The sequence below is a fragment of the Budorcas taxicolor genome, chromosome 6, assembly GCF_023091745.1.
Source record: "Budorcas taxicolor isolate Tak-1 chromosome 6, Takin1.1, whole genome shotgun sequence".
Taxonomy (NCBI): Eukaryota; Metazoa; Chordata; class Mammalia; order Artiodactyla; family Bovidae; genus Budorcas; species Budorcas taxicolor.
The window spans coordinates 61,760,109-61,772,847 of record NC_068915.1 but is presented as its reverse complement, the minus strand read 5'-3'; the positions used below and the strand labels follow the sequence as shown (position 1 = coordinate 61,772,847).

At 39.3% G+C, this 12,739-nt stretch overlaps 1 protein-coding gene across 1 annotated transcript in view; it reads left to right on the top strand.

The window, feature by feature from the left end:
• ATP8A1 (ATPase phospholipid transporting 8A1) overlaps positions 1-12,739 on the top strand; it is a 226,498-nt gene that overhangs the window by 132,000 nt on the left and 81,759 nt on the right. Inside the window, exon 24 of the mRNA XM_052641830.1 lies at positions 3,230-3,294. Coding sequence (XP_052497790.1) covers positions 3,230-3,294 — 65 coding nt within the window. The remainder of the gene's footprint in view (positions 1-3,229; positions 3,295-12,739) is intronic.

Sequence of the window (12,739 nt, the reverse complement as noted above, 5' to 3'; positions counted from 1 at the left end):
CAGATAGAGGGGGAAGGTATGGTGGTTAAGAGTGATCTGTAGGGAAGATGAACAGTCCTCAGGATGGTCCTGGATATGTAGCCAGTGTGAAAATACCTATGAAAAGGAGAGAAGGGTGGTAGTTTCTAGTAACTCAACTTCTAGAATCCTAAAAGTTGTTCCTAGAAAAAGGAAAGTAAGATTCATTCATTCAGCAAATGATTATGGTGCCTGTGGTACCAGGTATCAGTTAAGAACACAGAACAAAACATATCAGAACCTCTGCCATCGGAACTCAGATTCTGGTCAGGGAAACAGACAGTAAAATAAATGAGAAAAACACATAATATACTTGATGGCAATAATTGTTCTAAAGAAAAATAAAGCAGGGAAGGGAGAATAGGGCATTACACAGAGGGGTTCAATTTTAAATCAGGAAGTCAGGAAGAAGTATTGAAAAAGTGAAAACCCAGAAACAACCTATGAGAAGAAAGGGAGCTTGTCCCTCAAATGATTGGGGAGAGCTGTCTTCTGTCCTACAGAAAGAGCGGATATGCCCAGGGCTAGAGGAGGAGGAGAGGTGAGCGGTGTAACAGAGCTCAGGTTGGATGGAGCCACCTACACTGTTGTCTAGTCTTGGCATTTACTCTGAGTGAGATGGAAAAACCACTGCATGATACTGAACAAAGCAGAGGAAACACTTGATCTGACTTTCCTATTAAAAAAAGAAAAAAACTATATGTATCTGTCTGGCTGCTAGACTCCGAGTAGACTCAAAGGGAAGCAAGTATTGAAGCAGGAAGGCCAGAGGCTATTGAAGTAATAATCCAAGTAGGACACGATGATGCTTGAACCTGGGTGGTAAAATAGAGGTGGAGAGGAATGGTTGGATTCTGGATGTATTTTTGAAGGTACAGCCAACAGGATTGATTGATAGATTAGGCACAGTATGGGAGAAAGGAAGGAATCCCAGGTAACTTCAAGGTGCTTTAGCCTTACCAACTGAAGGATGGAGTTGCCATTAAACAAATGAGGAAAACTAAAGGAGGAACATGTTTTCTGGAGGGAAAATTTCCTTCCTTCTAAAGGGAGATTAAGAGCCTGATTTTAGATGTGTTAAGTTGAAGATGTTTATTTTACATCTAAATGTCTGCTATTAAGTAGGCCCTGCCATGTGAGAGTCCAGAGTTCAGGAAAGAGGGATTTATGAGTTCTAGAATGGTCAACATTTCAGTCCAGTTCAGTCACTCAGTTGTGTCCGACTCTTTGCGACCCCATGGACTGCAGCACGCCAGGCTTCCCTATCCATCACCAACTCTCAGAGATTGCTCAAACTAATGTCCATCAAGTCAGTGATGCCATCCAACCATCTCAATCTCTGTCATCCCCTTCTCCTCCTGCCTTCAATCTTTCCCAGCATCAGGGTCTATTCCAGTGAGTCAGTTCTTCACATTATTGGAGTTTATTCACAGTACTGGAAACTCACAGTATTGGAGTTTCAGCTTTAGCATCAGTCCTTTCAATGAATATTAGGACTGATTTCCTGTATGGACTGGTTTGATCCTCTTGCAGTCCAAGGGACTCTCGAGAGTCTTCTCCAACACCACAGTTCAAAAGCATCAATTCTTTGGTGCTCAGCTTTCTTTATAGTCCAACTCTCACATCCATACATGAATATCTGGAAAAACCATAGCTTTGACTAGATGGACCTTTGTTGGCAAAGTAATGGCTCTGCTTTTTAATATGCTGTCTAGGCTGGTCATAACTTTCCTTCCAAGGAGTAAGTGTCTTTTAATTTCATGGCTGCAATCACCATCTGCAGTGATTTTGGAGCCCAGAAAAATAAAGTCTGACACTGTTTCCACTGTTTTCCCATCTATTTGCCATGAAGTGATGGGACCAGATGCCATGATCTTAGTTTTCTGAATGTTGAGCTTTAAGCCAACTTTTTCATTTTCCTCTTTCACTTTCATCAAGAGGCTCTTTAGTTCTTCTTCACTTTCTGCCATAAGGGTGGTATCATCTCCATATCCGAGGTTATTGATATTTCTCCCAGCAATCTTGATTCCAGCTTGTGCTTCCTCCAGCCCAGCATTTCTCATGATATACTCTGCATATAAGTTAAATAAGCAGGGTGACAATATACAGCCTTGACATACTCCTTTTCCTATTTGAGATCAGTCTGTTATTCCATGTCCAGTTCTAACGGTTGCTTCTTGACCTGCATACAGATTTCTCAGGAGGCAGGTAATTTGCTCTGGTGTTCCCATCTCTTGAAGAATTTCCCACAGTTTGCTGTGATCCACAGAGACAAAGGCTTTGGCATAGTCAATAAAGCAGAAGTAAATGTTTTTCTGGAACTCTCTTGCTCTTTCGATGATCCATCGGATGTTGGCGATTTGATCTCTGGTTCCTCTGCCTTTTCTAAATCCAGCTTGACTATCTGAACATTCACAGCTCATGTACTGTTGAAGTCTGGCTTGGAGAATTTTGAGCATTACTTTGCTAGCGTGTGAGATGAGTGCAATTTTGCGGTAGTTTGAACATTCTTTGGCATTGCCTTTCTTTGGGATTGGAATGAAAACTGAGGAATGAGATCACAAAAAGAGTAAGTATAGACAGTACTGTTTTAAATGTGAGCTGGGCCAAAAAGGTTGCCTGTTTTTGTCTAGCCACATTCAGCTATAGGTACACAAGTGCAAGTGGGCAGAGTTGGTTTGATCAGCAGGTGAGTCTGCCCTGCACCAAGTACAGCAAAGCAAGAGAGAGTGGGAGAAAAGAAAATGTGATAACAGTCCAAGGGCAGGGAGATAGTGGTGGGATCAATGGTCTAAGAGAAACCCAGACGACCTCCTGCATCCTTCTCCCAAACAACCACTGGCCCATCTTCTGCTCTACATGTTGGTCACCATGAAGGGTATGCCATATGCGTTTATCAGTTTTCAGAACATTGAGAATCCTTACTATACTCTCTTTCCATGTTCGTTTATCAAGGCAGCCTTAACCTGTCAGGTGATGTCCTTGTATTGTATCCCTCTTTTATAGCAAGCAAGAGTATTTCTTTTTCAAACTTCTGCAGATCTAGAAGACAGCTGACTGCCATCTTTCCTGTTAAAATAGATAGCATTTTAATTTTACCAAATAATATAGATAAAATTCAGAATTTTTGTAGTTTTAGCATTTTAACATCTTCATCTTCTTTCTCTAGAGAAATTAATTGTGTCAACCAATTTACTCTGTTTGGACATAGGACACTCCTGCAAACTTCTGAGGAAGAACATGGGAATGATTGTTATAAATGAAGGTTCTCTTGATGTAAGTAAGATTATCTTTTTGAAAGACTTTTAGTAACTTTCCTTGTATTTTATATTCAGCTAACTGTTGAGATATTTTGTTTTCCTGGGTTGAAAGGTGCCTTATTACTATCATTCTGCTGGAACAAACGTACACTGTTTTGAATCACTGATGTAAATAGATGCTAGTTTTGTGTCTTTAACAGCTAAAAGAAATTGCTAATCGTTGTGAGACCAAAAAGGTGCTTTACAAAAGCATTATATCAAGAGATTGCTGAGTGACTACAGCTTCTTTGTTTCTGCCTATTTTGTATATTTCAGTATTACATACATATTATATATGTAATATTTCAGTATTAATATTTTACTTCTTTTTTTAAAAAATGTGAAAGCTATTGAACAACACCAAATAGCCAACAGTCAACTTTTTTTTTAATGTCTGAAATTCAGAGCTAAAATAGAAATTCCTAGGATGTCTTTTTTCATGACTATGATTGCATGAAGTTATATTTGGAAAAGAGGGAAAGATTTTTTAGAAGTATAAAAGATAAAAGTTAACCCCCCAAAATGTAGGTGATGACCTGTAAATATTTCAAAGGAAAGATGACTGTTTGCCATTTAAGGTGGAAGACAGCACAGGAAAGGTGATATACAGCTGCTTGAAATAGCCGTTGTGACACAAAGAGCAGAACAGAGGAAACCTGGTAACTAGGGACGCTGGAGAAGCTGAGAGGCCAGCTCTGTGGAAGGGATGGTGAAGAGGTAGATGTTTAGAAGTTGGGTATAGACAGGGAATTACATGTAAAAAGAACTTCGTTTCTGATTTTTAAACTGGAATGATGATCTCTTCTTTATTATTGTGCTTAAAACAATCCTTGTGATGCGCTTCCCTTTCTTGTGAAATCTTTGAGCACCTTGTAGCCTGAGGAATAATATATGATTTTGCAATCATGGGAACTGCTTATGCCTTTAATTATTGGAGAAGTGCTTTTTGTGAACCAGGCTTTAATCCTAAAAACACAAAAACAAAAAGCCAGCCCTCCAAAAGCTTACAGATATTAAGAAAAGTAAATTGCATACAAGTAATAATGCAAAACAAATAGGTAAGTAAGGTAGATAACTTGCTGTGAAAATATCATGAAGTTTAAGGAACTGTTTACAAAATAAGTGGTATTTAGTTATATAAAGGTGAGTAAAACTTGAGTAACTGAGTAAAAGGAGAGGAAGCAGAAAGTTAGTGCAAATTAAGTTCCTCTTTGGGGGCCTGAAAGAGGAATATTAAACTTGAACACAAGATTATAGTTTTTTAAGTATGTTTTGTTTGAATAAATATAGGCACAGAATGTAAAACTTAGAAGTTATGAAAAGAGAAAATATAGATGGTAAAAAGTGAATCTCTCACCTTTATTTGTTTATTTTATTGAAGTATAGTTGATTACAATGTTGTGTTAATTTCCACTGTACAGCAAAATGACTCAGTTTTATATATATATATATATGTATAGGCACATATACATATATGTATGTATGTAATGTGTGTGTGTGTGTGTGTATATATATATATATACTGTTTCATATTCTTTTCCATTATGGTTTATCATGGGATATTGAATATAGTTCCCTGTGCTATATACTAAGACCTTGTTGTTTATGAATCTCCCACCTTTATATCCAAGCTACTAGTTTACCTCCCCAGGGGTGGCCACTAGTTCCAGTCTTGTGTGTTCATCCAGAGAGGTTCTGCCATATCTAAGGGATTTATGTGCATGTCAATTGACACATCCTTTGTTGTTAAACACACATTACAGCATCCTGTCCACACTCCTTGATACTGCACTTTGTTTTTCTCACTTAATATATCTTAGCAGTTGTTTTATAATGGTCCGTATGAAGCTACCCAATTCATTTTAACAGTGGGCACAGTATTTATAAGGCACCCATTAAAAAGTGACAGAGGGGGTTAAACCTGGAGAGTTAGTCTCAGGTCAATTGTGGAGAGCTAGGCCAGGTTTGAGAGTTTGCCTTCATAGGCCAGGAGTGTGACTTCATCAGCCTCTTAAAAGAAGTGTGATGTATAGAAGCAGTTGGCAAGTTGGAAGGGTGCAAACAAGGGACCAGGATAAGAGTCAGGAGGAGGAAATGGGGACCCTGCCAGCGATGTGATATAAAGTTCAGGATACTCATCCCCATGGCAGGGTGGGGAGGTCCCTGGAAAAGGAGCCATCCAAGGTGGTTCCAGAACTGGGTTGCATTTGTTCACAACCTTGCAAAAACTTCAGTGTGAACGTTTCCATAATCCCTGTAGACCTTTAGGCCTTTGTCAGCGTCATAGGTTAAACGTGATAAACAGACTTTCTGACACTTGAAGGAAATCAGAAGTGGGGCCTATGAGATTGAAGTGAAAGCATGGTTGATCACATGCTTGATTTGACATCCTTTCCTTTTTGTCTGGATTTAGGCTTTCACCTTATGTAGAGCGTGCTGGCATTGCTCCTTTTGTTTCCATCTGTTTCACCATTTTTTCTCCAACTCTTGGATAAACACATCCAAATGTTCTTGAAGTGTTTTTAGTGTCAAATGATGTAAACAGTAATCTCAAGGAAAAAAAAAAAAAACAGAGAAAACTGAAATACCGAAAATATTCTGTGCACTGAATCCTGTATTGTTAAGACAGAGGCATTTATTTTCATTTTGAAGTTTCCAAGATGGTAACTCAAAAGTAATAGACACTTCAAAGGTTTTTGCACTTTGTGTTGCTGCAAGAGCAAACATAAATGGTCTCAGGGGAATGCTCAGTTTCAATGAAAGCAAGGACCCCTTCTGTCTGTTTTGGTTTGCGATCTCTGTCGGTCTCCAGCAAGTTGCCTAGCACATTGTTGTGGGCGTGCTCAGTTGCTCAGTCGTGTCTGACTCTTTGTGACTCCATGGACTGTAGCCCACCAGGCTCCTGTAGCCATGGAATTCTCCAGGCAAGAATACTGGCTTGGGTTGCCATTCCCTTCTCCAGGGGATCTTCCCGACCCAGGGATCGAACTCACGTCTCCTACACTGGCAGGCGGATTCTTTACCACTGAGCCACAAATATTTGAGAAATGAGTTACTGAATAATGTTTAATTAAGGGCTCCCTGTTTTAAAAATTTGTATATCAGTTTTAAATAGTCGATCACAGCAGATATTTAAAGAGCAAAGTGATTGGAAACGGCCTTAACAATTTGTGTCAGTTTGGTGTGAAAGACCACAGGCAGACGCTATGGCTGAGCGGATTGACACTGATTCGTCCAGCATCAGACTGCCTCTGGTTCTCGCACTGGTGTCTGGAGGAGGCTTTTTCTCCCAGGCCGTTAAGTGGTGACTTTAAACAGATCTGGCTGTCTGGGGTCAGACCTGCTGCGGTGAACTCATTTGCTTCTCAGCAGGAAAGGAAACCCCACTTTGCATCATAGCTCCTCCAGGTCTTGTGTGATACAACCCACGGCTGAGATTTCAGGCAAATCATTAGAATGAGTCTAGGGAAATCATTATTTTTCATTGCCATGGAAAAGAAAAGCATCCTCTGTGTTCACATTTGTACTGATAATAATAAAACGTTTATCATTCCATCAGCACAAAGAATAATTAACATTCAGGTAATGAACTTAGAAACACACCGCCTTAGGAAATAATATAATAGGAAATAAATTGTAGATGTGCAAAGTGTTGTTAAATCACAATTTTGATGAATGTACTCAAATCACTCTGTACAGCAGCACAGTGGTTCAGGGCCCAGTTCTGCCCCACCTGAGTGGCAGACTGTGGACAAACGGAAATCAGAGAACTTCTCTAAGCCACTTGTACTGCCTCTGAGGTAATGATAATGTTGCCCTTGGCATAGGATCGGTATGGTTAGCACAGAGCACAGCACATGTAAAATGAATGTTACAAAATTTTGTAGAAAAATAGCCCATGTTGAAATCCTGCTCTACAGACCTAATATGGAAATCTGACTTTTCTGCCTCCATACATTCCTAGCTCCTTTCCCGGAAAGAGCAGCACTCCCCGCTAGCATGATGCCTGAGTGCAGAGCTGGGGGTTCTCACTCAGTCATCTACCCAACTATTGCCAGATGCTGACAGTGTCAGCAGAAGAGGTTCTTAGGGAGCTTGATCATATTGCTTTTAATTTAGAAAGTAAGAATTTTATGGGTAAGCATCTTTAATAATCATGTAGAGTTGGTCAAAATCTGTTAGATATTTATAATAAGCAGATAATTTAGATAACGTGTAACTTTTTAGCATGTAACTTGGAGCCGTTTTATTAAGGGTTCTGGTTATGATATTGATATGAGACGTTTTCTTAAGGGTCTGCTAAAGCAAGAATTTTAAATTACTGGCTTAAAGAATATTTTGTGCTTCTTCCCTAAGTCTACAGAAATGCCCAGAAATGATCCCATTAAATTCTCAGAAAACCTTTTGGCTTGATGACCTAGATCCAGATTCTTCTAGTACCTCTTTTTTTAAATTTCTGTTGGAGTACAGTTTTTTTACAGTGTTGTATTAGTCTTTGCTGTACAGCAGAGTAAATCAGTTATTCATACACATAGACCCACTGGGTTTTGGACTCTTTCCCATAAAGGCCATTAGAGAGCAGGGAGTAGCCTTCCCTGTGCTGTAAGGCAGGTCCTTATTAATTATCTGGTTTATGTATAGTGATGCACATATGTCAATTCCAATTCCCCAGTTTATCCTCCAGCATCTCTTTTATACTTTTGGTTTGCCATGAAGTAACTTGTTCAAAATATATCTGTTAAAACTGGAAACATCTAAAAATGTGAGCTAAGAACTAGGGAATCTCCCATGTGACCTATCTTTAGCTGCCATTGTCTAATTAACATATTTTAAAATGTAGTATAATGGGTTTATGTTATGTTAAGGAGTGTGATGATTATAGTATTCAAATCCCCCATAGCATTCTAATTCTGTGAATCTCTGAAAATACTTCAGGTGACCCAGAATATTTTTTTAATGGATATTATCTAACTTTCTGTAAAAGGTAGAGAGAAAGTGAAGACTATTTCATTGAGATAGCTCAGGATTTCACTACCCTCATCTGTCAAGTCTGGGTAAGTGGAAGGAACCATAATTTCTCAAGCCATTAACTCTGTAGGTGTCCAAATGATCTTTCTTGAGTCTCGCATGATATACTTGTAACCTTGACCTCTCCTCCTTCTAGCACCTCCTAAGACAACTGTGGGATCTGTCCTGGGAGGCAGCGCTGGACCTTAAATTTGTTCTTATTGTTCCTTCTCCTCTTTTCTACTGTCTGGATTCCCTGGGAAAAAGAAAGGGGCAGAGAGGAAAATTATATTTATGGAATCAACAGCAATGATGGTTAAATATGTATGTGAGGAATTTGCAGAAATAAATTTCCTCTACTTGGAGTCAAAAGGCTTCCAGTCTTCCAAAATTTAACTCCTGAGAAACCCTGCCTGCCTCTCCTTCTGATCATCTGGGTATAGTTGTTTTTCAGTTTCTGCTTCTGTTGATATTCACATTTAGCCTGGTGAGGAGTCAGTACCCAATATATGGGAAGTGCAGAGTATGGATCCCAAAGAAAAATGCAGGCTTCTGACTATGTGAAGAGGAAGCTCTGCTGCCCCTGCAGGGTTCTATGCATGGCTGATAGAGTCATAAGAAAACACTAGCTTATATTTGGGCTAAAGATTTTACAGGGACAATCACATTTACACCTGAAAACATTAATAGGCAGATACCACTATGCCCGGGCTTCCCTTGTGGTTCAGCTGTTAAGGAAACCTGGAGACCCAGGTTTGATCCCTGGGTTGGGAAGATCCCCTGGAGGAGGGAAAGGCTACCCACTCCAGTATTCTGGCCTGGAGAATTCCATGGACTGTATAGTCCATGGGGTCACAAAGAGTTGGACATGACTGAGTGACTTTCACTTCACCATTATGCCCAATCTTGAAAGGAAACTTGACCTCTAGTGCTAAGCAAACTCTGGAGGATGTATGTAAGTCACTGGATTCTGGAGTCTACGCGAATAGAATTTTATGGAACCTAAGTTTCCAGTGACACTTGTAAAACAAGAGTAATAATAATACCCATCTCTAGGGTGTTGTGGGGCTTAAACAAAACAATACATTTTAAATACAATGCCTAGCATTTAGTAAGCACGCAAGAACTATGAACCATTCTCATGATCATCATTATTATTTCTTTTAACATCTTTGTTCCTGGGGGTAGAGGGAGTTTCGTTTTGCCAAGTGCTATAAGAGGTGATTTTAAATAGCCGTCCTCCTCACTACTTAAATTTCTCTGCTTAATTTGCAAATATGAACTTAAGCCAGCCTAGGTTTGACTATGGATACCAGTGTTTTCTCTCACCCGTATATTTTGCAGAAAATGAATTGTTAACCACATTTGATATTAACAAGCATAATAATATATATTTTTCAACACCATGGTAAAAGAAAGCCCTTTATAGGGTTGTGTATTTTTTTCTAGCTAAATTTGGTTTTATAACACCATGTAAGCTTCAAATATAACTTACAAGCATTCATGACATAAATGGTAAAGTTGTCATCTGTACCCTTTTAAGCTCATCTTACATTATTATGCAGACAAACCTTACTGTTTGGGAAACCAATCACTGTTGAATGGCTTCTGAAAGAAATCCAGAATAAGCAAGTTATTGACTTGGCTCCAGAAAAAGAAGGGGGAAAAGGAGAATTGAGGCTACTTCAGGTTTTGCCTTGATATGTCCCATGAGTCTAATACAATACATTTTGTATTGCTTTGAAAAATAGTTCAGGCAGGTTTTAAACCACAGTGAATTTTCTTCCACTGCCAGCTTTGGACCTTTAGGATTGTGAATTCTCTGTTACCATTAGCAAAGTTGTTTCAGCTTTTTGGCCTGAAAATGTTTAAGAGCTCAGTTTAACTTTTAAGGTGTTAATGTGTCCCTATCAGAAGCAAAGATATGTTTTTGTAATGTCCCATTGCAGGATGATTGTTCAAATACTGTCTGGCACACAGCTTGCTTCAAGTAGCACTCAGTGAAGAAAGCGAACTTTGTTACATTTGAGAGAAATAGGTTAGTTTAAAAAAAAAATGTAAACAGTACAAAAATTGAAAATAACATATGAACAAATAATCTATTCTCTTTTCCTCTGATTTAAGATAGTGTCTGCCACAAACCAGTTTGTGGTTGAAAAAGTTCCATCAAATCCATTGTTTGGTCTCAGAAAAACTATATGTGTCCCCTTTTCTTAAACAAAATTCAGTAATCTTGGCTTGTATGCAGAACCCAAAGTGAAGTTGTTCACAAATTCATAGTATTTCTGTTTTGAGAAATTCTTCCTGCCGCAAGCTTGAAGAGTCTTTATCCCTCTTTCTCTCTCTCTCTCTCTCTCTCTTTTTTTTTTTTTTTTTTTTTGGCTAAACATCTGAGCTCTTTCAAGAGCTCTCTGAGACCTAGAATTACCGATAAATCCTTTCTAACCAGTCTACCCTCTTGCCATTTCCTCACAGCTTGTGGGAAGTTTTGAGGGGAACAGACTGCTGTGCCTTGGGACTATTTTGCATCTCTGCCACCCATATCTTTTGATGAGTTATAAAATTGACAGTTTGCAGGAAGCTATGTCCCAGGTGTGTCTGTATGCATTCGCCTCTGTCCCTTTTTTCATTTTTACTTTTTTATTGGCTTATAGTTGCTTTTTGCCTCCATTCCTACATGAATGATGATGTTTGTCTCAATTACAGATGGAGACTGTGCGTTCACAGGATTAGCAAATGTGGGATCCTGAATTTTGACCTAGATGACTTTAATCCCAAAATTGTTTTTCCTTTTGTTTTTAAACAACCCTTCCTTCTCCAGAAATAACAGGGCCTTAGTCCCAGAAAAAAGCCTTCTGGGAGCCCCCCTACCAGATTTTCCAACTTGTCTCTGCCTCCCTTCCTACTCACCACCAAGGCTCCAGAGCAGCTGGGAAAGAGTACTCTTCTAGGAATTGGTGATGTTGGGTATCTTGTATTTATGAAATTTACAAAAGACCCTATATTCCATTTTACTATGACAGTTTTACATGGATTTTTTTTTTAATGGATGTTGAAAATAATGGAAATGGTGTGCCTTTGGAATTTGCAGTGAGAAAACAACAGTAGATAATGATTCCTCTGTATTCCTACATGAATTAATTCAAATCATTAGGAAAATAGACCCAACCTTAGCTTTCTTTGTGGTTCTTGGTAAGAACTTCTCACAGACACCAGTTGTTACTTTCTCCAAACCGTTGATTTGGTAATTTGCTTATTTTCAAAAAAAATGGTTGTATATTCTAAGCAGTCTCTTCTGGCTGAATTGAAAGCCATATGAGAGACTGGATGTCTGCCCACCCAGTTCCTCCAGGATGCTTCCTCCTGCACTTGAGTCACTGCCGCCGCTGGAGAATATTTAATACCAAACTCAAAATAAGTGTTTAGGAGGCTTTCAGTCGTGGTTTCAAATAATTACTATGAGGGCTTTGGTAAAAGCCTTTATCCACAGAACTATTTAAATTATATAATTATACCCCCTGCCTCACTCTTCCTTCCTTTCCTGGGGTTTGTCTTTCTTTGCTTGGTGCCTCCATCCTACACTGCAAGACAGACTTGGACCCAGATTAGACACTTCTCAGCCTTTCTCTCTAGGGTACCCCAAACGAGACTAGATGCCTCACAAGGAGTTATTTGCCTGACGGAACCTATCATAACCCCAAATCCCAAACCTCTGCCCAGGGGCCAAGAGCAATTTACCCAGCTCTACAACTTCCTCTTCCTACCTTCTTCCATCCTGTAACCTTTGACCTTTTTCACATGGCGTGACCCTATTGGGAGATTGGACCATTTCCTCAATTATAGTGGTTTGTATCTACACCTGCCCTGGAAAGCTCATATCTGCATGTCAGCAAAGCATGAGCAAGATCTTTTTGTTTCCCTTTCCATTATGTTTAGCAATATGTTTTGATTAAATTCATTCACTTGACTGTTTTCCACTAAGCTGTTTTAGAAGACCTCATTGACCATATGTTTTTAAAATTAATTTATTTGTTTAATTGGGGGCTAATTACTTTACAGAATTGTGGTGGGTTTTGCCATACATCGACATGAATCAGCGACGTGTGTACATGTGTCCCCCCATCCTGAACCCCCCTCCCACCTCCCTCCCCACCTCACCCCTCTGGGTTGTCCCAGAGCACCGGCTGTGAGTGCCCTGCTTCATGCATCAAACTTGCACTGGTCATCTGTTTTACGTTTGGTAATATACATGTTTCAGTGCTGTTCTCTCAAATCATCCCACCTTCCCCTTTTCCCACATAGTCCATGATTTCACCTTCTATCTGCCTTTACCCATTTTGGAAACATTACTTTAAGTTGGTTTGATTCTATATGAATATGTTTTTTGAAGGTTATGTTCTGATATAGCCTAGGAG